This window comes from Kickxella alabastrina (assembly GCF_025024165.1).
Source record: "Kickxella alabastrina strain RSA 675 chromosome Unknown BX661scaffold_42, whole genome shotgun sequence".
Classification (NCBI taxonomy): domain Eukaryota; kingdom Fungi; phylum Kickxellomycota; class Kickxellomycetes; order Kickxellales; family Kickxellaceae; genus Kickxella; species Kickxella alabastrina.
The window spans coordinates 13,351-37,572 of record NW_026251513.1 but is presented as its reverse complement, the minus strand read 5'-3'; the positions used below and the strand labels follow the sequence as shown (position 1 = coordinate 37,572).

The 24,222-nt window shown below is 50.9% G+C and overlaps 10 protein-coding genes across 10 annotated transcripts; 6 read left to right on the top strand and 4 right to left on the bottom strand.

Annotated features, from left to right (window-relative positions):
* Positions 1 to 83: 83 nt before the first annotated feature.
* On the bottom strand, positions 84 to 1,966 carry BX661DRAFT_173737 (uncharacterized protein; the record flags this gene model as incomplete). Its single annotated transcript, XM_051533893.1, has 2 exons — positions 84 to 1,406; positions 1,571 to 1,966. The coding sequence occupies 2 exons, from the start codon at positions 1,964 to 1,966 to the stop codon at positions 84 to 86; spliced, it is 1,719 nt and encodes a 572-aa protein (XP_051388637.1).
* Positions 1,967 to 2,381: 415 nt separating this feature from the next.
* On the top strand, positions 2,382 to 3,942 carry BX661DRAFT_189505 (uncharacterized protein). The gene is given in 3 exon segments (XM_051537586.1): positions 2,382 to 3,222; positions 3,276 to 3,333; positions 3,348 to 3,942. 3 exon segments carry the CDS (start codon positions 2,499 to 2,501, stop codon positions 3,880 to 3,882), a joined length of 1,317 nt encoding a protein of 438 aa, XP_051388636.1. The 5' UTR covers positions 2,382 to 2,498; the 3' UTR covers positions 3,883 to 3,942.
* A 47-nt stretch (positions 3,943 to 3,989) lies between these two features.
* On the top strand, positions 3,990 to 5,089 carry BX661DRAFT_189504 (yeats family-domain-containing protein). The gene has a single exon (XM_051537585.1). The coding sequence runs from the start codon at positions 4,058 to 4,060 to the stop codon at positions 4,838 to 4,840; it is 783 nt and encodes a 260-aa protein (XP_051388635.1). The 5' UTR covers positions 3,990 to 4,057; the 3' UTR covers positions 4,841 to 5,089.
* A 1,541-nt stretch (positions 5,090 to 6,630) lies between these two features.
* BX661DRAFT_189501 (small GTPase superfamily) lies at positions 6,631 to 8,003 on the top strand (the record flags this gene model as incomplete). The annotated part of the gene is made up of 3 exons (XM_051537584.1): positions 6,631 to 6,872; positions 7,086 to 7,216; positions 7,347 to 8,003. Coding segments are annotated over exons 1-3 (593 nt in total), but the record flags the coding sequence as incomplete, so codon positions are not given.
* Positions 8,004 to 8,336: 333 nt separating this feature from the next.
* On the top strand, positions 8,337 to 11,372 carry BX661DRAFT_189499 (FtsJ-like methyltransferase-domain-containing protein). Its single transcript, XM_051537582.1, has 7 exons — positions 8,337 to 8,771; positions 8,904 to 10,218; positions 10,242 to 10,264; positions 10,339 to 10,443; positions 10,467 to 10,840; positions 10,867 to 11,022; positions 11,049 to 11,372. Exons 1-7 carry the CDS (start codon positions 8,552 to 8,554, stop codon positions 11,271 to 11,273), a joined length of 2,418 nt encoding a protein of 805 aa, XP_051388633.1. The 5' UTR covers positions 8,337 to 8,551; the 3' UTR covers positions 11,274 to 11,372.
* Positions 11,373 to 11,941: 569 nt separating this feature from the next.
* Positions 11,942 to 13,003, bottom strand: BX661DRAFT_146908 (G-protein alpha subunit; the record flags this gene model as incomplete). Its single annotated transcript, XM_051533200.1, has 1 exon — positions 11,942 to 13,003. The coding sequence occupies one exon, from the start codon at positions 13,001 to 13,003 to the stop codon at positions 11,942 to 11,944; it is 1,062 nt and encodes a 353-aa protein (XP_051388632.1).
* A 1,901-nt stretch (positions 13,004 to 14,904) lies between these two features.
* BX661DRAFT_189495 (uncharacterized protein) lies at positions 14,905 to 16,460 on the top strand. Its single transcript, XM_051537581.1, has one exon. It carries the CDS (start codon positions 15,120 to 15,122, stop codon positions 16,332 to 16,334), a length of 1,215 nt encoding a protein of 404 aa, XP_051388631.1. The 5' UTR covers positions 14,905 to 15,119; the 3' UTR covers positions 16,335 to 16,460.
* Positions 16,461 to 17,999: 1,539 nt separating this feature from the next.
* BX661DRAFT_189490 (mitochondrial carrier domain-containing protein) lies at positions 18,000 to 19,710 on the top strand. Its single transcript, XM_051537580.1, has 3 exons — positions 18,000 to 18,445; positions 18,584 to 18,807; positions 18,957 to 19,710. Exons 1-3 carry the CDS (start codon positions 18,289 to 18,291, stop codon positions 19,617 to 19,619), a joined length of 1,044 nt encoding a protein of 347 aa, XP_051388630.1. The 5' UTR covers positions 18,000 to 18,288; the 3' UTR covers positions 19,620 to 19,710.
* Positions 19,711 to 21,105, bottom strand: BX661DRAFT_189487 (diphosphomevalonate decarboxylase). The gene has a single exon (XM_051537579.1). It carries the CDS (start codon positions 21,038 to 21,040, stop codon positions 19,793 to 19,795), a length of 1,248 nt encoding a protein of 415 aa, XP_051388629.1. The 5' UTR covers positions 21,041 to 21,105; the 3' UTR covers positions 19,711 to 19,792.
* Positions 21,106 to 21,277: 172 nt separating this feature from the next.
* On the bottom strand, positions 21,278 to 22,965 carry BX661DRAFT_201090 (uncharacterized protein; the record flags this gene model as incomplete). Its single annotated transcript, XM_051538472.1, has 2 exons — positions 21,278 to 22,090; positions 22,864 to 22,965. The coding sequence occupies 2 exons, from the start codon at positions 22,963 to 22,965 to the stop codon at positions 21,278 to 21,280; spliced, it is 915 nt and encodes a 304-aa protein (XP_051388628.1).
* Between the last annotated feature and the right edge of the window lie 1,257 nt (positions 22,966 to 24,222).

Below are 24,222 nucleotides of genomic sequence, written 5' to 3'. Positions count from 1 at the left end.
GAATTAATAAAGAGTGGGGGTTTTTTTTTTGGGGGGGGGGGAGGCTTTTGGCAGTGGCAGAATGCGCCTTGGAAATAGTGCTGTTAAAAGCCCGATCTGCGCTGCTTTTTCTTTTTGGCATGTGGCTGAGGCTGAGGCTGGGAGGCCGACGCGGGCAGTGTGGGCTGGCGCGTGCGCTGGGCACCGCGCGTGGGACGGGACGATCCCGATGGCGGCTGGGAAAACGAGACCAGCGGCTGCGGCTGGGAGAACGAGGCCAGCGGCTGCGGCTGTGTCTGCACGTGCCTCACTGCGGCGGCCGAAGCGCGCGCCTTTCGCTTGGGGCGCGGCTGCGCTGACTCGGCGGCGGGCGCAACGGCCTCGTCGGCCCACATGCGGTCCAGCAGCCGCGTGTGGTCGGGTGCGTTGCCGGTGGTCTGCTCGGCAAAGATCGCGGCCAGGCTCTCGGCCAGCTTGCCGCACTGGTCCTCCGGCGCAGCGCCCTCAGCAAACGGAGCGGAGGCGGAAGCAGGGGCGCTGGCCGCGGCCCTGTGCAGCTCGTTGTATGCCGGCCGCAGATCCAGCCGCTCGAACGGCGCGCCAGACGTGCGCAGCCGCTCCCACGCCTCCTCGCGGCGACGGCAGTGCGTGCGCAGCGACTCGGCGCTGGCTGGAACCACCGGCAAAGCACCGGGGCCCGGCCGCGCCGCAGACGGGGCATCCCCGCCCAGCCGCATCTCGGCCAGCCCGCCCAGCGCGTCCAGCGCCAGGCACAGCGCTGGGCCATCGCCAGCCGCGCTCAGCGCAATGCCCGCCAGCGGCACGCGCGGCGCGGCCGGGCCGAAGGGTCGATGGCGCACGCGTCCTGCATGGCGCGTGCCGACTGCGGCGGCAGGCGCAGCGCCGTCTGCGCGCCGGCTGCCAGCGGCGCGTCGGGTGCCGGCTGCGCATAGTCGAAGACGCTGACGTTCGCGGCACGCGTCGCCACGACGATGACGCCGCGGCCGGCCACGGCGGCGGTGGCCACAAAGGCCGGCGCGGCCTGCGCGTCGACGACCCACGCGAGCAGCGGCTGGCGCGCGTAGCGGCGGTCGTACAGCCGCAGCGCGTGTGTCGACGCGACCACCGCGTGCATCGCGTGCAGCGCCGACGGCGCCGCGGCCGTCAGCACCTCGCCTGCGCTTGTGTGCGGCGACGCGGCCACGTCCAGCAGCACCAGCGCCGTGCGCCGCGCACGCGCGTCGACGCAGCCCAGAGCCGCGCCCGTGGCCGTCAGCAGCACGCGCGGCGCGCCCCAGAACTCGCAGGCCGCCCACCCGGCCCCGCCGCCGCCGGCCGTGAGCTCCGTCTGCCGCGCGGCCGCCGCGTCCCACAGCCGCACGGCGCCGGTCGACGACGCCAGCGCCGCCTCGGCCGCGGCCCACGGGCTCCACGCCGCGTGGCACGTGCGCCGGTCGCCGCGCGAGAGGTCATACGCGGCGCCGTCGACGGCGGCCGGCGCCATCGACGGCGCCGGGCCCAGCCGCACCAGCGCCGCCACGCCGTCGGTGCGCACGCCGCACAGGTCCGGGAACGCCGCGCGCGCGCTGACCTGGCGCAGCGGCGCCGCAAACTCCAGCACGCACGCCGCGTCGGCCGCCGCAAGCTGCTGCGCCCACAGCTGCGTGCCGGCCGGGCCTCCGGCAAACAGCGCGCGGCGCCCGGCCACGGCCACCAGCGACCCGGTGCGCGCCGGCTCCGGCTGCGACACCGCGTCGCCGAACAGGCCCAGCAGCAGGTCGCGTGGAATGTCCAGCGCCGCGTGCATGCGCTCGAAGTGCGCGACCATCTCCTCGGCCGGCGGCGGGGCGCGCGCCTCCAGCAGCCCTGGCACGTGCGTCGCCGCGCGCAGCATTCTTGCCTGCTGCCGGACGCCCTGCGCGCTGGGCTCGGACTGCGCCAGCCACCGCACGCCGGCGCCGGCGTTGGCGCCGACGGCCGCCAGCATGTTTCCCCGCTGCCAGACGCCCAATGCGTCGGCGCCGCTGTACGCGGCTGCGCGCTCGCTGCGGTGTACCGGCCACACTGTCGCTGGGAACGCGCCGCCCGTGGTCGAGTGAGTCGCGTGTTTGTTCTTTTTCTCCATTTAGGGTGTGTGTGAGTCTCGCTGTTGTCCACCAGCCGCCGCGCTGCGCTCTGGCGCTGCGCACTCTTCGCCCTGGGCTTCTGCGGCTGCGCGCGCCTCCCAACGCTTGTGGGCTGGAGCCATGCGCGCAATCCGCAAAAATCAGTGGATCTATTCTACCATGCTAATCCTGCTGCTCTTTATCCTCTCATTTGTTCTTGCCACGTGAACCCGCCTGACCCTTGCTCAAATCCCGCATTAATTCATTTCAATTCAACTCTCAGCTCACTTCGCTTCACCTCACCTTACTTCACCTGACCTTACTTCACTCCATTCCATTCCATTCCACTCCATTCCACTCCACTTCAATTCCCACTTTACTTTGCCTCACTCCAATTCAACTTGCTCTTGCCCAATGACCGATCTTCTCCAGGGCCTCAGGCTCAAGTTCGAGCTCGCTGTCAAACTGCCGGCCCCCGTCTCGTTCCCCTTCGAGGCAATCGGTGACTACCAGCCCGTGTCGCGCATTCCCAGATACGACTTTTCGCTCGAGAAGAAAATCATGAACGAAATTTCAAAGCAGAAGCAGGACGACCACTACGTGCGCCTCAGGCAGGCCCAGCAGCAGCTGTCGATGGTAGACATTATTGCCTCGCGCAAGGAGAGACACAAAGGCAAGGAACCCGATCGCACCCCGTTTGCACAGCCTATGCTGGCAAAGCCCAAGAGTGACAGCGGCGTTGCCCGCCCCGCTCAATCGGTACCGGTGGACGGCGCATCGCAGCCCCCACTCGACCAACGCCAGCAGCATCTTTCGCCTGCCACTGCTGCCGCAACAACAGTAGCTGAGTCACCGCGGCCTGAGCGCCCGCACTCGGCTGCCGCAGCTATCCCGACTGCAGCCGATGCGGAAAATCCCGCTGTGCCTGCCACATCTCTACCTGCTCCAACTTTGCTTGCCCAGTACCCGCCAAACTTTGACCCGCAGCAACAAACCATTCGCCCACACACGATGCTTCAGCCTCAGCCTCAGCACCAGACCCAGTCTCAGGCCCAGCCTCAGACCCAGCCTCAGACCATCCTCAGGCCCAGCCTCAGCCTCAGCCTCAGCCTCAGCCTCAGCCACCGACACAGCTCACGTATCGCCCGGCCAATGTGCACATGGGCCCTCGCCCTGCGAACAGTCACATAGGCTTTGTCTTCCCGCGCCCTTCCATCCCATTGCAGCAGCAGCACCAAATGGTCCCCTTGTCTCTACCGTCAGGCCATTAACTCATTTCTCGCACTCCACACCCACAATACCCCAGCAACAGCAGCGGCAACAGCAGCAGTTCATCCCTACATGCACGCAGAATCCGCCTGCCAGCTGGAAGAAGGAGCCATCCACCCCTGTTCTCCCGCCAAAGCCTGACGAATGGAAGCCCCGCCTACAAACAGGCAGCTCTACCACCAATGACACTGGCAACGGCACCAGCACATCCAGCATGAGTCCCCCTCGGCCTCACGCAAGTCTGTCTCCTGAGCCTGGCTTCTCCGCCAGATTCCAAGATAGGCCACACCACCCCGACCAAAACCCGCCTATTATTCCTCCAAAGCCCTTTATGGAATTCAGCGAGTTCGACTATGCCTCTGACGGGCCCTCCGGCCTCAGCTCGGCCACACATGTCGGCCACGTCGAGCAGGTCAACACTCTTCTCAGCATGGGATTCAGCCATCCGCAGGCCCTCCACGCACTCGAGATGTACGACTACGATGTCAACAAGGCCAGCAACTACCTCATTGACAAGGTTTTTCTCTAGCTAACACTTTCATTATTTCTCATGTACCAACATTAATTATATATTTTAATTTAAAAATCACTCTATACAAGTAGTTGATTGTGCTACTCTCTCGCATAAAAGCCCCCCCCATGTGATGCTTGGCCACAACCATTCCACGTGATTTTGGTCATAAGGATATTATAGCAATACATTCATGCCAAAGCACCCAATTTTTTTATTAGCGTGGCCGTGTTTGATTAGATTGATTATTTTTTTAACCTGCTGCGCATCGCAACTACTATCTTTCTTTTTTGTCTCTGATTGCTCGCCTGTTATTCTTGCCATGAAGACCGGGAAGCGTTTGAAGGGCGTCGTCATCAGCAGGCCCATTGTCTACGGCAACATTGCCATTGAACTGCCCACCCAAAAGTCCAACAACACACACAAATGGACCGTGTTTCTGCGTGGACCCAACGGCCAGGACATTTCATCCTTTATTCACAAGGTCGAGTTCAAGCTGCACGAGACCTTTGTCAACAACAACCGAGCTTTCAAAACCGCCCCATACGAAGTCACCGAGACGGGCTGGGGCGAGTTCGAGATCATCACAAAAATTTACTTTCCGCTGTCATCAGGCGAAAAACCCATCTCGCTCTACCACATGCTGAAACTCTACCCGCCAGATTCACAGGCCCAGACGTGGCCCAAGGGAAAGCCCGTCAATAACTTTTTCTACGACGAGCTGATATTCAGCGACCCCACCGAGGAGTTTTTTGACACTCTGACCAAGAGCGCTGTGGGCCCTGAGATTCCGCTCAAAGCCACCGGCAACCATATATTCAGCCTCGAGTCTGAAGCCGCCGAGTGCAAACGCTTGGAGTCGGCTGTGTCCCAGGTTACCGAAAAATACAATGAGTACAAGGGCAGAGCTCAGGCTGCTGAGATTGAGATCGCGGAGCTCCGCCGCGACATTGCTGCTTTGGATGCTGCCAGATGATATTTTTCTAAACTCCAAAATAACGCCCCGCCAGTGTTGGCATTTTTGCCAGTTTATTTTTAAGCTCATATCTGTCTGTCCGCTCATATATTATTATTTTTGGGTTTTATTTATTTATTTTTTGTATATGTATTGAATGTTCACAGTTGTGATGGAAATCAGTTTCTTTCCCTGGATTCTCTGAACTTTTTTCCTGATTTTTTAAGCGTGAGGCAAAAAGTCCGTAATATCATGGACTTTTCAATAAACAAAATCAGAATAAATCAAGGCTCCATGGGAGGTCACACTTTTAAATTCAAGCGTGTCCCCTTTTTTCGTTGCATTCATTTTATTGAAATTTTATTAAAAATTTCGATTTATTTGCAATAAAAACACTAAAGAAACACTAAAAAATATTGGGTCGCCACTCAGACTGCTATCAAAGCAAGCGCCCCCCCAAAAAAAATCCGGAAGACTGCTGATGCCAGACCAGCTGCTGATGTCGAGAAGGGTGTTAAAAAACGAAAGCGGAAGAAGCGGGACAGTCGGTTTTTTTTTTACATGACGACTTGATGTGTGACGATATCCTCAACTGGACCAAACGCACTGTGTTTATCGACTCCAGCAGGCGCGACATCCTCAACTGTTTGGGATATTCAAGCGACTTTAGGAAGGGTGTCATGTTCTGCCTGGCATGCCATTCCAAGGTGGAAAATATCACTGGGTGGCCTGATCCACGCGAAGTTGGAAAGGCCAACCGCAAGCCCTAGTGCACCAACAAGAAATGGCTGCAGACCTGATATCCTGACGGTATGTCAATTGACCGTGGCAGTAACAATGAAAAGCCGAGTGGTGTCCCGGCCAAGCAGTGCGTCGACGAATTGGATAATAATGACGCGTACTACGCCGCAGCGACGCCTTCCAAGTCCAGCCAAGATCCTATTCAACAAAAAAAGGATGAGTGCAGGGTCAAAAGAATCAAGCTCATATTCAAGACCCCAGCGACAACTATCTCTGCTACACAGCCTGAATAAAGGGTTCCAATAATAAAGCTCAAGCTTAAGCTCTTCGCTGATACAAATATCAAGGCTGCCGATTAAAAAGGTTTACTGTCCACTAAAAGTTATCACTCCCATTTATTTATGCATGGGGTTTGCAAAAGGCTTCTCCATCACAACTGTGTTCCTTTGCACGCATAAAATTTGGTCTGTTTTTATTTCTTTTTTTGGTTACTGTCCCGAAACAAAAGTGTTTGCTTATAAAACCTGGACAAAAATTAAAAGTAGTTCTGACTGAAATTTTCTACTGCCGCTCAATGTCTTGGTTTTGCTGTAGCAGCGCTGTCCAGCCCACTTGGCCGCCCCACTGCTCTCGCTGAGACACACCCTGGTGCCGCTGCCTCAGCCAGTGCCGGAAGTGCAAAAGGGCTTCCCGCCGACGCAGGTTGTCAAAAAGCACCAAAATATAGCCGAGATCCCGACGAAAATGCACACAATGAGAAGCCAGATCAGGCTTGTTGGCAGGCTATCGTCGCCAGCATCACGGATCGCAAGCATGCGTGCGCTGAATGTTTAAAAAAAACAAAATGTTTACAAAAAATGGCCCAAGACAAGAAAAAAATAATGCACAAGCACATTATTTTGTTCTCACACCACAATGTGACCGCAAACGAGCAACAACGTCACCCGATCACTGTCAAGTATGGCTAGTCACTTTGCAGGTATGAAAACAAAGACAGACAGACATTTTTCATCTGTACAATAAAGAGTGCAAATATTTGCATTTTGCTCTCCACTTTTGTCCTTGTCCCTCTTGGCCTTTGCTCCTTTTTCTTTCTCTTTGACTTTACTTTTTTATTCTTATTTTTTTGTTCTTTTTTGTTTTTTCTTGCTTTATTTTTTTATAATTTTGTCACAGTTTAATCTGAATTACGGACCCAATTCTACAACCACTACTACAACAGACAGAAGAAATAAGACAATAAAAATGGCCGCTGCACAAAAAAATACTAGCTATGACTATCTGATGAAGCTGCTGCTAATTGGCGACTCGGGTAAGTCTTGGAATCAGCACGTTCGCAGCGACAAACATTCATCGCTGTGTTCTCCGGATGCCTGTGCTCGGAAAAAAACACATCTGAATTCACCATGCTGCACGGAATTAAGGTCATATGTGTGTAACAGTGCAACCGCACAACAGGCTGTAAACAGCACTCACATACTAATAAAACCAAACGGCCATATTAATGCATTGTTTATTGTTATAGGTGTCGGTAAGAGCTGTTTATTGCTGCGTTTTTCGGACGACCAATTCACCCCATCGTTCATCACAACCATTGGAATCGACTTTAAAATTCGTACCATCGAAGTGGACGGCAAGCGCATCAAGCTCCAAATTGTACGTTTTATGCGCCATCAAATGCGCTTTGTTTTTTTCTCAAACAGAGAGAAACTCTGTGCGCCAATGTTTTGAAGAGCATACATACTAACACATTCTATCTTTCTTTTCTTTTATTATATGGTTGTAGTGGGACACGGCTGGCCAGGAGCGCTTCCGCACAATCACTACGGCATACTACCGCGGCGCCATGGGCATTCTGCTTGTGTACGACGTCACTGATGAGAGATCGTTCAACAACATTGAGAACTGGCACATGAATGTCGAGCAGCATGCCAGCGAGGGCGTGAACAAGATCCTTATCGGCAACAAGTGCGACATTGAGGACCGTCGGGCCGTGCCCAAGGAAAGAGGCCAGGCTCTCGCCGACAAGCTCAACATCAAATTCAAGGAGACCAGCGCAAAGTCAAACTTCCAGGTTGAAGAGGCATTCCTCGAGCTCGCCGCTGATATCAAAAAGCGCCTGTTGGATCGGCCAGCCAGCCCGAGCAGACTGCCTCTGACACCAAGGTCAACATTGGCGACACGCAGCAGGGTCCCAGCCAGGGCTTGGGTTGCTGCTAAAGACATTTTTGTGAGGTGCCAGCAGCTGCTGCTGTTGTCCCTGCTGATTGAGCCTAGCAGAATTTTGCTTTGCCAGTATCGGTTGTTTTGTTTTTTTTGTGCATGGTTTTGTTATAGATAAAGCGCAGCTTTTTGTAGCTTTTATCCATGATGGCAAATAATTTTAGTAAACATTCAACTATTTTTGGTTTATAATTTTACACATTTTCTATATATACATTAACTTTACAAGCGCGCAGAAAGTGCACCTTTAAAGTTTTAATTTTTAAAGTGGGACATACGCTTTATTTTGTCAGCAGCAAAGAAAAATATATATGGGCATAACTAGAATTTGTAATTGTATCTGCACCTATTTGCATGTTTTTTTTAAAAAAAAATGTCCATTCCATTCCACTCCATTACAACATATATGCATTACACGTGATCTCAAAATTAGTTCAATTATTTTTAACTTTTTAATCGGTTAATCCCTTGCTGATCTTTTACATGCGAAGAAGTAGGCAAGAGAGAAAAAAAAAGTTTAACCAAAAATTTATTTTTTACAAGCAAAAAAAAGTGCATGCACCAACAACCACACATCAATCTTTTTTTCTCCCGCCTGACTACTCGGTGAATGTAATTTGTTTTTTGTTTATTGTTTTGGACCTTTATTCTCATTATTTTTGGCCTGTTATTATTTCAGCTTTTGCTTTTTATTCCAGCTTTATATATTTCCACCTTTTGCTTTGAACGCGCCCTGACCAGAGGACACACGTCTGCGCAGTTGAGACAATGGGATATCAGAAAAAGACCGGTAAAGGTCGTCTCGACAAGTACTACCATCTTGCCAAGGAGCAGGGTTACCGTGCTCGCTCGGCATTCAAGCTGATCCAGCTGAACAAAAAGTACAACTTCCTAGGATCCGCCCGCTCACTCATTGATCTGTGCGCCGCTCCAGGTGGATGGCTCCAGGTTGCCCAAAAGTATATGCCCGTGAAGAGCATCATTCTCGGTATGTCTAGCAATTACACTACTGTGACCAAACACAGCACTGGTGCCTATAGCATAGCATACACTTAATAAAAGCTGTTTTCTCTACTAATATTTAACTCTCATTTCCCAACTCTCATTGCCATTTCTGTAGGTGTCGATCTGGTGCCCATCAAGCCTATCCCGAACGTGATCACCCTTGTCGAGGATATTCTCACAGATAAGTGCCGCAACCGCCTGCGCCAGGAGATGAAGACATGGAAGGCTGATGTCGTTCTGCACGATGGTGCGCCCAACGTTGGATCCAACTGGTCTCATGACGCATACTCGCAGACCGAGCTCGTGCTCATGTCCTTGAAGCTCGCCACAGAGTTCCTCAACAAGGGCGGAACCTTTGTTACCAAGGTTTTCCGGTCCAAGGACTACAACAGTCTTATCTGGGTGTTCAACCAACTGTTCCGCAAAGTCGAGGCCACAAAGCCCCCATCGTCGAGAAACGTGTCAGCCGAGATTTTCGTCGTCTGCCAGGACTACATTGCACCCAAGAAGATTGATCCGCGGTTCCTCGACGCAAAGTACGTATTCGAGGACCTGATCCTCAACAAGGCACAGACATCGACAGATATCTTTGCGCCCGAGATCAAGAAGAAGAAGCGCCATCGTGAGGGTTACGAGGAGGGCGACTACATACTGCACAAGAAGATTGACGCCATGGAGTTTGTCAAGAGCAGAGACCCCGCCGGCACACTGGGCGGTGCTAACGAGATGGTCTTTGACACGGAGGAGTCGATTGAGGTTGCCAAGCTGCCCGAGACAACCGAGGACATCTTGCTGGCATGCAGGGACCTTCGCGTTCTTGGCAAAAAGGACTTCCGTATTTTGATGAAATGGCGCGCCAGCCTGCGTGAGCGTTTCCAGCTCGAGAAGGCCGAGGAGCAGCCTAAGATCGACGACGGCGCTGACGGCAAGGACGGCAGCGACATCGAGGGGGAGCTGGACACGCTCGCCACGGAGGAGATGAAGAGGCTGAAGAAGGAGCGCAAGCGCCTGAATGCCAAGCGCCAGCGCCAGCTGATCAAGCTGCAGCTCAACATGACCACCCCCACCGATATTGGTATGGAGCAGGACGGTGGTGATCCCGTCTTTAGATCAGACCTTGCTATTAAGATGAGCGGCACCCGCGCGCTCAAGGATCTGCGCGAGGCTGATGTGGGTGACATTGATGTCGATATTGATCTGGCTGACGACGAGCTTGTTGAGCTCGGAAGCCGTCCGATTGACTCTGACAACAGCTACTCTGATGCTGACAGCGGCGATGAGGCCGGAGGCAACAATGTTGACAGCGACGACGAGCAGCGTCTGCAGGAGATGGAGGGAGAAATGGACGAGATGTACTCGGAATACGTGAGCCACAAGCGCGAGCGCGACGCCCAGTTTGATATCAAGCGCAAGAGGGCCGCTCAGGAAGAGTTCCGCGGATTCAGCGACGAAGAGACGCCGAAACCAAGGGTTCAGGTAACGACAGCTCCGACTCTGAGGCGCATGTCGGCTCTGACTCTGATGACGATCAGGATATGAGCGACGATGAGGCCATTCGCGCATGATGCGCGACGCCAAGAAGGCCAAGAAGGACAAGCACGCTGCCGGCGCAAACAAGGGATCTGCGCCTATCGGCGACGTCAAGCTCGGTGGGCGTGCGGCGATGTGGTTTGACCAGCCCATTTCAAGGGCATGGGCAACATTGACCTAAACGACATCACTGATGATGAGGATGCCGACGAGGACGCTACCTACAAGAATATTTCCAGCAAGCTAGGCAAGCGCAAGCGTCAGGCCGACTCCATTGCTGCCGATGTGGACGACGCCAGCGATGAGAGCGACTTTGATATCGCGTCTGCCGATGAGGACGGCGATCCCAACGACGTCGAGCTTAAGGACGAGGAGAGGCAAGCTGACTATGACCTGGCCAACCCCGAGGCGATGACCATGATCCGCGACCTGGCCAACCGCAAGACCAACAAGCATGATTTGATTGACAAGCACTTTAACCGCTACACCTTCAATGACACGAGAGAGCTTCCGGATTGGTTTGTGGATGACGACAGCAGCACAACAAGCCCCTGCTTCCGGTTTCCAAGGAGGCGGTGCGCATGCTGCGCGAGAAGATCAAGGCGCTGGACGCCCGGCCGATCAAAAAGGTGGCTGAGGCCAAGGCCAGGAAGAAGATGCGCGCGTCCAAGCGCATTGTTGGCATGCAGCGGAAGGCTGAGGGAGTCCTCACCAATGATGACATGACGAGGCCGAGAAGGCCCGCAGCATCGACCGCATGATCAAGCGCGCCACCAAGTCCAAGCCCAAGGAGAAGGTCACCGTTATTGTTGCTCGCAACGCCAATCGTGGCTTGAAGGGCCGCCCCAAGGGCATCAAGGGCAAATACAAGATGGTGGATCCGCGCATGAAGAAGGAGCTGCGCGCAAAGAGGGCGAGGGAGAAGCGCAACAAGAAGGGTGGAGGCCGTCGCTAAATATCTGGCTGACCGGGGGCATGCGTGTGTGGCTACGAGAAGAGACTAAATTGATCTTTTGGTTTTGTTTTTCATATATATTTTCCTTTTTGTTTTTCACTTGCCTTGGGCATCTGTCAGTTGTCGTTGTATGGTCACACTTGTTGCATAAGAGAATATGAGTATTTGAGGTTATATATTATGGTATAATATAATATATGATAGATAAACACCTGGATATAAAGTGTATGAATTGAAAAGATTAAGCCAGATAGTAGAAAAAAGGAAATAGATGTGATAAATATATACTTGTGGCGAGACATACCGTTTCCACGATGCAGGCAAACAAGCGACACGCCTGTCTGTATTTCTGTCCGGGTTCTGGTTGTGTTCGCCACGGCCGCGTTTGCCAAATCATCGCTGCAATCTACAGTTGCTTGATTCAGAGGAAGGGCGCGGGGCTGCGAGCAAAGCATAACAGCGACAAATTGGTGCCGCGGTTGGACAAAGCAAACACAGGTGGGACGATGCGCCGAAATGGGGGAGGGAGGACATCGAAAAAACAAACAATGAGGTGTGGCGGAAAATATTAGAAATAATAACGTGTCAGAACAGGTAACAGTGGTAACAATGGTAGTGATTGGGATGCAACCAGAGACGCGAACAAATACGGGTTTTGGCCGATGCATTCAGAGGATCCCGCTTTCCTGCAGTGCATTCTGGAGCAAGGTCTCGCGCACAGCAGCAAATACCAGCCGAATATTGGACGTGTCAGTGGCCTGGGTGATGTGCGGATATAGCTGGAGATTGGCGCGATTTGCCTGCGAAAACTTCCACAAGATAAAGCGCGCGGCCAGCTTCTCGTCGGGCCCACCGGTGTACTCGGGGTAGTAGTTGCTTAGCGGCACAATCTTGATCTTCTTGGTGAACAAGTCAATCTTGTTGAGGAAGAGGATGATGGAGGTACGCAGGAACCAGCGGCTGTTGATCACCGAGTCGAAGAGAACCAGGCTCTCGTCCATGCGGTTGTGTGAAGACTCCTCGAGCAGCACCTGGTCGTACTCGCTCAGCGCAACGCAAAAGATGATTGACGTCACACTCTCGAAACAATGTATCCACTTTTTGCGCTCCGACCGCTGGCCGCCGACATCAAACATGTGTATGCACGTGTTGTTCATCATAAACCGCGTCTCAATAATGCCTGTCGTTTTTGACCGCGCGCGCAGAACGTCGGCCTCCGTGGGCAAGTACTTGGGGTCGCCGATTCGCCGGATGTTGTTAAAGAAATATGGCGCCGAGTCCATCAGGTAGAACTTGCTCGTCTGCACAATCAGCCGTTCGATAATCGGGTCCTTCCACAGCCGCTCGATGCCCTCGACAAAGTCAGGCGTAATGTTGATGGCCAGGCTCTTTTCGATGTTGAGCTCTAATATTTTGTTGACAAACTCCATGTTGCGCTCGTCCGCCGGGAAGAGCTGACACCGCTGCATTCCGACGACCAGCTCATGCGCCGAGTCCAACACGTTTTTGTATATAGTCATTCGGAACAGCGCCAGCTCTTCGCGTGTGTACCCATTCTGGTGAATGATTTTCATCTGTTTGACAATTGTCGATTTGCCAGACTCGCCGCTTCCAAGTAGCAGAATTTTGACCTCTTCAGACCGCCGGTTCCGCTCTTCGGCGAGCTCGCGGTCAATTTCGGCATTTCGCAATCCCGCCTCGTCATAATCGTGCGATATGCAGCTGCCCATGTTATAAGCACAGAGTCTGCGAATTGCTCTCCGGTATATATGTGTGTGGCGAATTTATCTGTATTTGTATTTGCGAAAACACACCCCCTCTTTCTCTCGTTCAAATTAAAGAGAAGAAAGCTGACAAGTTGTGCTAAGGGTATAAAAATAAAAAGGAATAAAAAGGCGGGAAAAATACAAGTGTGGAAAATTAAAATATCGAGGAAAGAAAATCGAAAAAAAGGCTGGCGATAATATCAACAAAGATGTAGTACGAAATGACAGATAAAACTAAATAATAGTGACATTTGAAAATCAAAAGGCCGAGACACTCTCCGAGCACAATATAAAAGAAATAATTTTGTTTGTGGTCTGGCCCTTTTCCTTCGCCACTTGCATCCATTGTCAGAAGATGACGAAAATAATAAAACCCCTGACGCAAACAAGTGGACAAACAACACCAACAGTGTATTTTTGAGGCGGGTTTGGCAAAACATTTGTGCTTATGCCAGGAGCGCAGCAACACTGCAGCTGGTGCAGCCGGACATATATTCCAGCCGGAAATCCCAGACTCCCTGAGAATTAATTAAAAATAGGCTGTAACTGGTTGGAAATTGTTGTTTCTGGCCGCAGCTGGGTTTGTTTTCACTTTTAGTATTCTGTGTATTGGCCTGATGCCCAATTAGCACATTAATAATACATTTAAATGCAAGTGTTGCTCTCGAAACAAAATCATTCCATATCAAAAAATTGGGTATTGTCCCAACTCCTGCTAGCGCCATTTCCCATAGTTTTTATTGAGCATCGCGCTTGGGTTGCCGGCCGATCATCAGCAATAAAATTGGCGCAGCTGGCTGTTTTCTTGGACTTTGTACAAACTCTTTGTTTATTTTTGCCTTTGCTTTGTTGGTAAATACAATTCTTTTCCAAATCAATCCATCGCAAATCTGCCACAATGGGAAAGTCAGCAAAGGCATTCAAGCGTCCGACGAAAAAGGAAAAAGATACGAAAAAGGAAGCTGTCATTCACTCGAGATCTCCTGCACCCTCTTCTATTCAAAAGCCGGCACCAATGGCCGTCTCTAAGATGAGCGGCGGCAGTGTGACTAAATCAAAGTCTACGAAGCTCAAGACCAGGATTGCAGTTGCTAAGGGCTCCAGCAAAGGAAAGGGCGGCGACAAGAAGGCAAGACCCGATTATCTCAAGCTGTTTGCCAAGAAGCACTAGGGGTTTTTTGAGTCATGTCACTGGTGCGAACAATTATGACTGCTGAAGCTTTCGCATATGAATACACATACACACACGCCGATGCCATCATAACAGCGCCTTCTCTCCCCTGTGCCATGCTTATATTCTGCAAAGCCGCTTAGATTTTCTTTTTTTAGTATTCTGAGCAATACAAACAGTGCTCGGCTTTTATGGACGTAGACAGTGTACAAAATATCCAAAAAAACAATTATATTCACACATGTACAGATTGCCTTTATTGTGGCTAGGTCTATTAATAGGGACACTTTGTCATGTCACATGCTGATAATTCTCGTATTTTTAAAGAATATCATATATTGCGTATACCAATTACGCATTGCGTGCATCCTGTTTTTTATCGTATTCAGATGACATCGGCGAAGCGTTGTTTTAAGCGGATGGAGACGCACTCACGCGATTGTCTGTGCGATATTTTGAGGCGTCCCTCGAATCCCCTTAACGCCAAGTACACCTCGCTCGCTTCCATTTGTGTACAAACGCAGCTTTGTGTCCAACTTTCCAAATATGGATAGCTTATTTTACATTCAACACTTGACAAAAATGCGAGTGTTTCAGAGAATCCTCCGAGTACATCTCGTGGCTGTGGAGAAACTATTCATAGGGTAGAGACAGTATACCTTCGCCAATTTATGCATGTTTGCTTAATTCTCTGCAACTATTTAATGAGCTTACTACTATTTTTCATTTGGATGTATTTCCTTTCTCTTTACCTGTTCACACTTTGCTAATTGCATTACACTATTCTCCACCCACTTTTTGTTGTTCTAAGCTTATAATAAATATTAAACATCTTTTGGAGCTCGTATACCAAGCACCATATCCTATATTATATACGCCAACAACAGGCACAATATAAAGCCATCATTAATGAAGGGACTATCGTCCACGTTTCTGGCAATCACTTGCCTACTGGCCTTTGCGCGCCGCGCAGCTGGAATTGCTTTGCCTGACTCATCGGGTAGCTACAAAGATGACGCCATGCCGGGAGTCAAGGAAAACCTGGAAGACTGGATATACTCTGGACAAATGCTATCTGTGCCCCGATCATCCATTGCCGCAACCTCGGTCGGCCACTTTGCGCTGTTTGCTGGCGGCCGGCTGCAGAACGATTTGTACACAGACGTCGTTGATATATTCAATAAGCAGACAGGTAAGTGGACAGTATCGCACCTGTCGTCCAGCAGATCATCGATTGGAGCGGGCTCTGTCGCCGGAAGGTACGCCCTGTTTGCTGGAGGGCTCGATGCATCCTTCAGACCAATGAGCGTGGTCGATGTATATGATACTAAGACTGGCAAGTGGTCAACCTTAAATCTGCACACGCCCCGCAGCTCTCCAAAAATCCTTGATCTAGGCACTGTGTCTGCGATCGTTGGTGGACTTTCTGGCGACCTTCAGTATCTGAGCAGGTCGGTCGACTATGTCGATGCCAACCTGGCCATTTCAAATGATACGCTTCAGATCGATTATCCACAGTTCGGGGTTGCCATTTCCGACAGCGCCAATGGCCTGGGGCTGTTCACATCTGGGTACCAGAATAACCGCCCAGGTGAGCGGTTCAATGACTTCCAGCCCTCGAACCAGACAACTGTTTTTAAGACTACTGACTCGGCAGTCATTTATACTGCTGACCAGACATTTCCATATCCACGCTGGGGTGCCGGTGGTGCTGCAGTGAACAGGGTATTTGCCATCGGCGGCGGCCACCTGTTTGGCGACGGTTTGTCCGAGCCTCTGACAACCGTTATCGATCGGGTCGACATTTACGATGCGGGGGCTGGCGAATGGATCAGTACCGCACTCAAGCTGTCTGTGCCGCGTGACTACCCACTGGTCCAAGCCCTTGGTGACTACATTGTGTTTGTTTCGGGCACTGACCAGAGCAAAGAGTTTGACATTTTAGACACGCGCTCATTAGCCTTTATCGCAAACACCCACCACAAACCGTCACTTTACACCCTACGGTATGATGCCTCCGCAGTGACTGTGGACAATTGCTTGCTTATTGTTGCTGGCGGGCTGGTGTATCAAGGGCGCAGTACAACAGGCTCTGTCGAGATGTTTGACGCGTGCATTCATTGATCTCTATTCTCTTTTTATTTTACCTATTTACTTAATATTTCATATTGCCGTGAGCGTGACCGTGACCGTGGCCACTTGCCACGCCCTATTAACAATGTTTATCTATACTGAAGAAACGAATAAGACTACAAATACATTACATCCAGGGTTTGATAAAGTCACATTGGCTTGGTCAAACAAGTTGTTTTAAGTATTGACAGTGAAGGAATCAATGCCTATTCGTTTTTTGTTTTAATCACGTAAGAGAACATATAAAGGGGATGAGATGGAAGGCTCTGCTCTATGTTCTCATGGATAAATAAAACCAAATTTTCTATATATTAACCACTTGTAACGAATATCAAAAATTTTAAATATACTTCAAATCGACATATCTTTCCCAACCTGATTGCATAGCAACCCGACAGGCGCTTAGAAACTAAAGGCAATAGGTTACTATGGCTGAAGATATTAATCATTGCCCTGCTTCTTGCAAGGAGAAGCTTGGGCTTTGGCTTGAGCTTTGGCCTGAGCAAAGTGCCAGGTGTCGCTGTAGAATCGGCTTCAGCCGACTCGAACGTTGCCTTTTTGTGCAAAAAAAACTAGGAGGCCGATTGCCTGTAAGCAAGAACATTGAATATGATGCGAAAGTTAAGTACCGTAATCACGCCACGACTGTCCCACTTCTGTCTGCCTGATGACACTTTTTTTGCCATTTTTAATATTGGTTCTCTCGACCCTGAAGGCTTGCAGGCAGCTTTCCATTGTGCACTGGAGCAAGCCGTGGCATAAGATTTGGGAATGGCTTTCTACTGCTGGAATTATATTTATGCCTGTTGCGGCTACCTGCTCCTGCTGTGATGGAATCGGGGGCCACAGCGGTTGGGGCTGCAATGGAATTGGATGCTTGTAATTATTTTGGGAAATGGACAAATATACTTTTAAAAATTGTTCTAATTGCCAGGAATGATTTAAATAGTCAGAGCTGACTATGAAATAATAATTTGAGAACGCTCAGAGTCATGAGAATACATATCTTTCCAAAGTTCAAATTTTAAAGAACATTCTGATATATGAGACAGTGGCCAAGCTGTTGTCAATGAAACGGCCAAGCGCCCAAGTAAGCAGCGGTTGAACAAGCAAGCAATAGCTGGGTTTTGTAGTCCCCGGTTTCCTGCTATTTTCCGCCCGCATCGGCGCTGGCAAAATGGCCCTGTAAATGAAAGCCAGCATTTTTATAGCATTTTTCGTATTTCAAAAGTAAACCTAATTTCAATCCAAACCAAAAACTGAAATCTGATAAATTAATAAACGAGCCGTTGCCAATTTGAAAATCCGATGACAATATTATTCAACGACAAAAGCGAGTCATGGAAGTGCACTCCAAATATCACTTTTCTAAGCAGTGAAATAAGCAATCATTTTGCATAAAAACCATTGTAATTGGTGTCCCATGTCATGATTTTAATTTTTAACCAGTTTAACTATAGTCCCACTCAAACCCCACGTGTGGTCTTTTCAAATGGATAAAAGCGTTATCTCTGCCGCCCAGAATAGATCTCCGAGGAACAGACACTGTGGTCCAGATTGGCCACATAGCACATGATCTTGCATCTGAAAAAGCGCCATGAAAAAGATAAGTAATTTTCTCACGGCGAGCCGCCATTGCGCACTCGCCTGGAGCCATTTCTCTTTTACTACAAGATTTTCTGCATTCATTTTTTATTTTTCATTTATCTTTGGCAGTAAAATTATTTTCTCTCGTTAAATTGAACGTTCAAGTCTTGTCATTTCCACAAATTGAATTTATCTCTTGCAGCTCGTCACACACCACAACTTTATTAATCGACACAGTACGGCTGACGCGAGATATTGCGCGCACAGCCTCGTTAAAACACACACATACAAATATATATATATATACACAAGCGCTCATTCACGGGTAACCAGGCAAACAAACGGCGACAACTAGCAGATGCAACAAAAGCCAACGAATGCATCAGCAGCCATTGCACTGGATTCATCGTCTAGTCCAGAATTGGCGGCGACCATATCAACAACACATGATGCGTCCGAAAACGCAAAATACGCGGCCATGACATCTATTGCGGGTGGAATAGCCGGATGTACAGGTAAAAAAAGTAGATAAACCGATCCTAGGTACATGACAGTGCTGCGTGCTATTCCGTGCAACACTAAATGGTTTGGATTCTGCCAGCGGCTAAATGATAAAAGTATACTATTCGTTTTGTTTGATTTGGCTTATGTAGCAAAGACCGTGGTGGCGCCGCTGGACCGCGTGAAGATTTTGTTTCAGACGCACAACTCTAAGTATGTCAAATATGCGGGCACACATTTTGGACTTTTCAAGGCCGGAAAGGCTATATATCGGGAGTACGGGGTCCGCGGCCTGTTTCGGGGCCATTCGGTGCAGCTCGCAAGAATATTTCCATACGCAGCTGTCAAGTTCATGACATACGAGCAGCTCAAAATGGTAAGGTGGATTATAAATTCCAAGGCGATATGCGTGTGTGTGCATGCATGTGTGTACACGCTGGCTTTGTATTTAGAATGATACTGGGTATCTCAAACAGTCTTATTTACTAACATTACCGTCGCGCACTTTTCTACATCGTACTGTAGATTCTCAGCAGAAGGATACAAGACCAGCACTTGCGAAATTTTTTGGCCGGATCACTATGCGGCAGCATCAGCGTTGCGGTCACTTACCCTCTAGACATGATCCGTGTGCGTATGGCGTACCTGACACCCACCAGCGGGATGCCAGCCGAGCGTGTGCGCACCGTTGCACAGATGATATACAAGGAGCCGGCATACCGGTTCGGCATACTGAACTTTTTCCGAGGCTTTCCGCTATCGCTGATGGGTATCATCCCTTATGGCGGCGTATCATTTCTGACACATGAATACTTTGCATCACTGGCGCGAGACAGGTTTGGCAGCATTACCGCCAAGCCGCTTGACCAGCGGAAAAGCAGAGACCGGCGGCGCAAGAAGAACGAGCTCAAGGCATGGGTCGAGCTCACATCAGGCGGGTTGTCTGGCGTGATTGCTCAGACAGTGTCGTACCCGTTTGAGCTGGTTAGGCGGCGGATGCAAATTGCCGGAGCGCATGACCCGTCAAGCAGGGGCAGCGCGATACCGATAATACGAGAGGTGTGGAAGACAGCGGGCGTGCGCGGATTTTTTGTCGGGCTGACGATCGGCTACGTCAAGGTTGTGCCGATGTTCGCGGTGTCGTTCTACATGTATGAAAAGCTCAAGGCGCTCTTTGATCTCGAGTGAAGAGCTGGCTTGTTGAGACCGGGCGAGCCGCAAATATAGAATTGTGCAGCACGCAATGAAAAATTTTATTAATTATAAATATAGATGCTGGTGTATTATGTAGCAAATAGCTCCCATGGCGATTAGATCGTATGGGCCGGCGCTTTGCACATGCTGGCTGCTGGCTGCAGCAGTCACTCTCTGGCACGCTTGGGCATGCCAGCATCGTTGAGCAGGCTCTGTGAAGCAGGCAGCACGCGGGGCCCATCGCCGACCTCGGTGTGGATGATGCGGCGCACGGAGCCAGCGGGGAATTTGCCGATGGTCTCGGCGAGCTTAACAACCGCAGGGTCAGACAGGTGCAGTCCAGCCTGGTCGGGAGACGCAAAGACGGAGAAGGGGTCCGGGTAGAAGGCCTCGGGCAGGACGCACTCCTCGCGCGGGAAGCAGTAGGTGACCAGCTCGACCAGGTCGCGCATGTCGGTGCTGAGCGCATAGATAACGGCGTTGGGTCCGGCGTCGTACGTGTATGCGGCGGCGACGCGGCCGCGGGAGGCATTGAATGCGTGGACAAGGCCAGCGATGGCGCGGCTGGTGTCGTTCATGTACGAGATCGGCGGGTACGTGTCGAGGCAAACGGCGTGGAACTGGTTCGAGTCGCGCATGGTGATCTCGGCGAAACGGGGGAAATCACGGGCGGCAATGGCGGCCTTCATGTCCTCCATGCGCTGAGGCACGACTGTGCGCACACGCTCGGCAAACAGCGCCGACGTCTCGACGGTGGTCTGCATGCCAGCCGTCGACGAGATGGCCTTCTTCTTGTCAGACGCCACTAGGATAAGCGCCTGCAGCTCGGGCCAGTGCTCGCGGCTGGCTACCTGCACGGCCAGCGAGTCGTTGCCATCGTCGGCCACACCGGCCTGCCACGCGACAAACCCGCCAAACATCGACCGGCAGGCTGAGCCACTGCCCACGCGCGCTACGCGCGACAGCTCCGACGTTGTCTGCGGCAGCTTGTACAGTGTGCCCAGCGCGCTCACCAATGCGGCGTATCCGCTAGCTGAAGATGCGAGTCCAGCGGCCGTCGGGAAGTTGTTCTCGGAGCACACGTGGATGCGCCACTGCGACAGAGGCACAGTTGCAATACCGTCGTTCTGCTGCCTCAGCTCCAGCGCTTTGCGCAGCTTGCGCGCCGTCGTGATCGAGTTGACCAGCCGCTTGGACGCTGCAATGTCTTCCTCAACGCCGTTGAGCCACAACCTGTCCGTTGTGAATTCTGGCGACGCGCGAATTGTCGTGCGCGTGCTCAGGTGGTCCTGCGACAGCGTCACTGACAGCGACGAGTTGGTCGGCAGAATTAGTGCCGAATCGCGCTTGCCCCAGTACTTGATGACTGCAATGTTGACCGGCGCGGTGACGGTTGCCTCGTATACGGTGCTCATTTAGATGGAGTTGGGTATATGTGTAGGGTTTTTTATTATTATTCTAAAAAGAATGGAATTCAGATGGCAAGACCGGAAAGAAATGTTTTTTTTCGGTGGCATAAACAAAATGAACTCGTACTACTTTGTTGTGGCTAACATACTGGCAGATCTGGTGGATCGTCAAACTGGTTAGTCGTACACGTGATTTGAAGTTGGCTGGACTTAAAAATGTATTTTTTTGGTATTTAGCACCAACTACATCTGTGAGACACGCGCAATGTCGTGGCGGATCTGTTCAGTCTCTGTAAGAACCGCCGAGTATGCAGTAGCAATTTCTTGAAACTCACTGCCGGCATCCCTGTATATCGCAAGGCGCTCGTCCAGGGATGCTCGCTCCTTGACCAGCCTGCGCTCCTGTGCTTTTAGGATTTCCCACAGCCGCTCGACTGCCCTAGATACATCGGGCGCATACAACGTCCGATGCATGTCGGCCGCAATAATATCCAACTTAAGTGCGAGGCTGGTTATCAGACCGCCAAAATAGCTCTCCAGCCCACGAGCCACCTCGTAGATCGGGTGCGCTGCCGAGTGCTGGTAGAGCGCAGAAAGCAGCTCCAACTCTTGGACAAGCTCGCCAATGTGCTGTGCGTGCGCCGCCAGCAAATGACATTGCTCACCGACCACGTCCTCCTCGCTCGGGTACTCCTCCAGAAGCTTGATTCCTGGCATTTGGAGAACCTCATCGCATTTGCGTTTGATGTGCGTGAAAACCGCAGAGTGCTGAGTTGCTGCTGATGCTAATGCCGCCGACGGCATCCTTGGTGACACTGGGCTGGTGGTCATATCGCTGCTAGAGCTGGCATAGCTGATACCCCCTGTACCTATAACCCCGCTGAGGGCAGAGATGTTCAACGGGTTGGTTCGGTTGTCTGCTGCTGGTATTTTCAGCGTAGAGGCCCGCGCGAGCAGCAAGCAGCTTTTGATGTCTGGACTGCCATGCGCTTCGCTGATCTCTAGTATGTCGTGCAGCTCGAGCAACTTGCGATGCACATTCTTCAGGGCCGAATTCTACACCATGCAGCACAGTTCAAAGCACAAATCATTGTTAATTAATTGACTGGGCTCCGCCACACAAATTGAAGGCAGCTACGCTTCATAGTTTGGTTAATTAAATAATTAATAAATGCAAACGGGTGCGTTATTTCCATTTCCCAATGTGGAACCAAGCGCATCACATTGTGACTACCCCCACAGACTTTAATTGCTCCGTCTTTTTTTAATTAGCTGCGCATATATAAAACAAAGCACGTGTGTAATTAATGCAAAGGTGCATACTGCGCGCACCACACCTTTCCCCTTTTTTGTACTATGAGCGAGCAACAAGAAATGCAGAACAGGCGGAAGTATAGTGATAATGGGGAGACCCCAATTTGCCGACATGCAAGATAGTAATAATTAGAAATGGAAATGTTGTAGAAACATTGAATGTAGTTCAAAAGTGGCAAACATTCTCAATTAGTGCTCGAGACAAATGGTGACATCAATGCATCATTGGGATTACTGTATACTCACTGGCTGCAATCAGCACCTGGGGCAGGCAATTTTCACATATGTAGTGCACAGTGGGCCACAAGGGGGAATGTGTAATTAATAATTGCATGTGATGTGATGTTTCCCAGAGTGCGGCATCTATACGCACCTATTGTCGGCAGATGGCTGGGCAGGAAAGTGAAGGGACATATCCAGGGCATACCCTTGTCTCGTGGTATAGTCACAATCGTGTTTGCAATACGAGCACAAATGGACAGGGTAAAGCAAAACAAAACCAGAGTGCACATTACCTGTACGCTGAAGCGAGATTGGAATAGCCTGCGCTCAATATCTGCAATAGTGCTTGCATCGGATGACAAGGTGCGGGCGCTTGAATAAACTGGCGCGCTCATTGTCTCGAGTAGTGCGTTGCTTGTGTGGCAGCGTCGTCGACTCAAAATCCAAGGGGGCTTAGGCTACGGATGGTGTGTATGTATCCTAATACAACTGTGGCCACGACAAATGAGTACTCGGAATTAATGTATTAATATTAAACTACCCCACTTTTTTGCTGTTGCTACTACGAGTAGTAGGGCGCGCAATACCAATCTGGTCGCTGGTGACGATATCAGTAATCCTTATTTGAGTAGTGTTGTGCGGTTGCGCTCACTACTGCTGTCTAATTTTGCCTTTCTGCAATTGGCGCTGTGTCCTCTAATGTTGCTGTGTCTCGCGTAATGAAGCTAAAATTCGCTAAGGATCTGGTAACAAGAAGTAAAAAAAGGAAGATGTAGCAATGTCCTGCTCTGCCCTCATCGGGAAGCAGTTACCAGCAGTTGTTGGCGGGAAGTTCCCTTTGTTGGTGTTATGGTGAGCAAGCGTGCGCGCCATCTGAGCACTTCGCCATGTATTTTTGAACTCCTTTTTTAGATATTTCGTGCTGGCCAATCCATGCAAAAAAACGGAAAATGTGACGCTGCCTCTGAGAGGAAGCAAGATGTTTGCTGATGGGCAGAGCAAGGCTGGGCTGGGATTGCCGCTGCAGGTGGAAAATAGACGCAGGCACACAACGAGCACTAGCAGCAATACGGGAATCCCGTGCAGGGTCAGGCGTTGCGCCAGAGGAAGGTATTGTCAGCATCCTGGCTGGCTGGCTAAATTGAGTCCGACTGAGGGTGACAGCTAGGACGCCGATCCTTTAGCATTATCGCTAACAACAGCACTTTCCTTGCTTGAGCCCACCACCGCGCAGCAAATACAGAGCGAAAACGGGCAAGGCGGAACGCACATGGCGCAATAAACAGGGCTGTAGTACCTGCAGCCAACTACGAGCGGCATCCAAAAATCCAGAGCGCAAGAAGGGTGTGTTGAGAGTGGGGTCTGATATCCCGCCAGCAACATACTTTGCCGCAGCGACGATCTGTTGCAGGATATTGGATATTGGATGTCGGCAGCAGAAGCTTGTTTTCCTGCCCCCCTTTTTTCTGCGAAGGCAAAAAATTTTCTTTAAAATTTTGGCATTTCCCCTTCTTTTTCTCCACTTTTCAATATTAATTATTCTTTATTTTATTCCTTTCTTTTTCATGCCTGTCTCTCTGCTCTAAATCTTTATATTGCTCTTTGTATATTCCAGCTGAGCCTCTCGTGTAATTCCCAATTGCCGCCGCGAC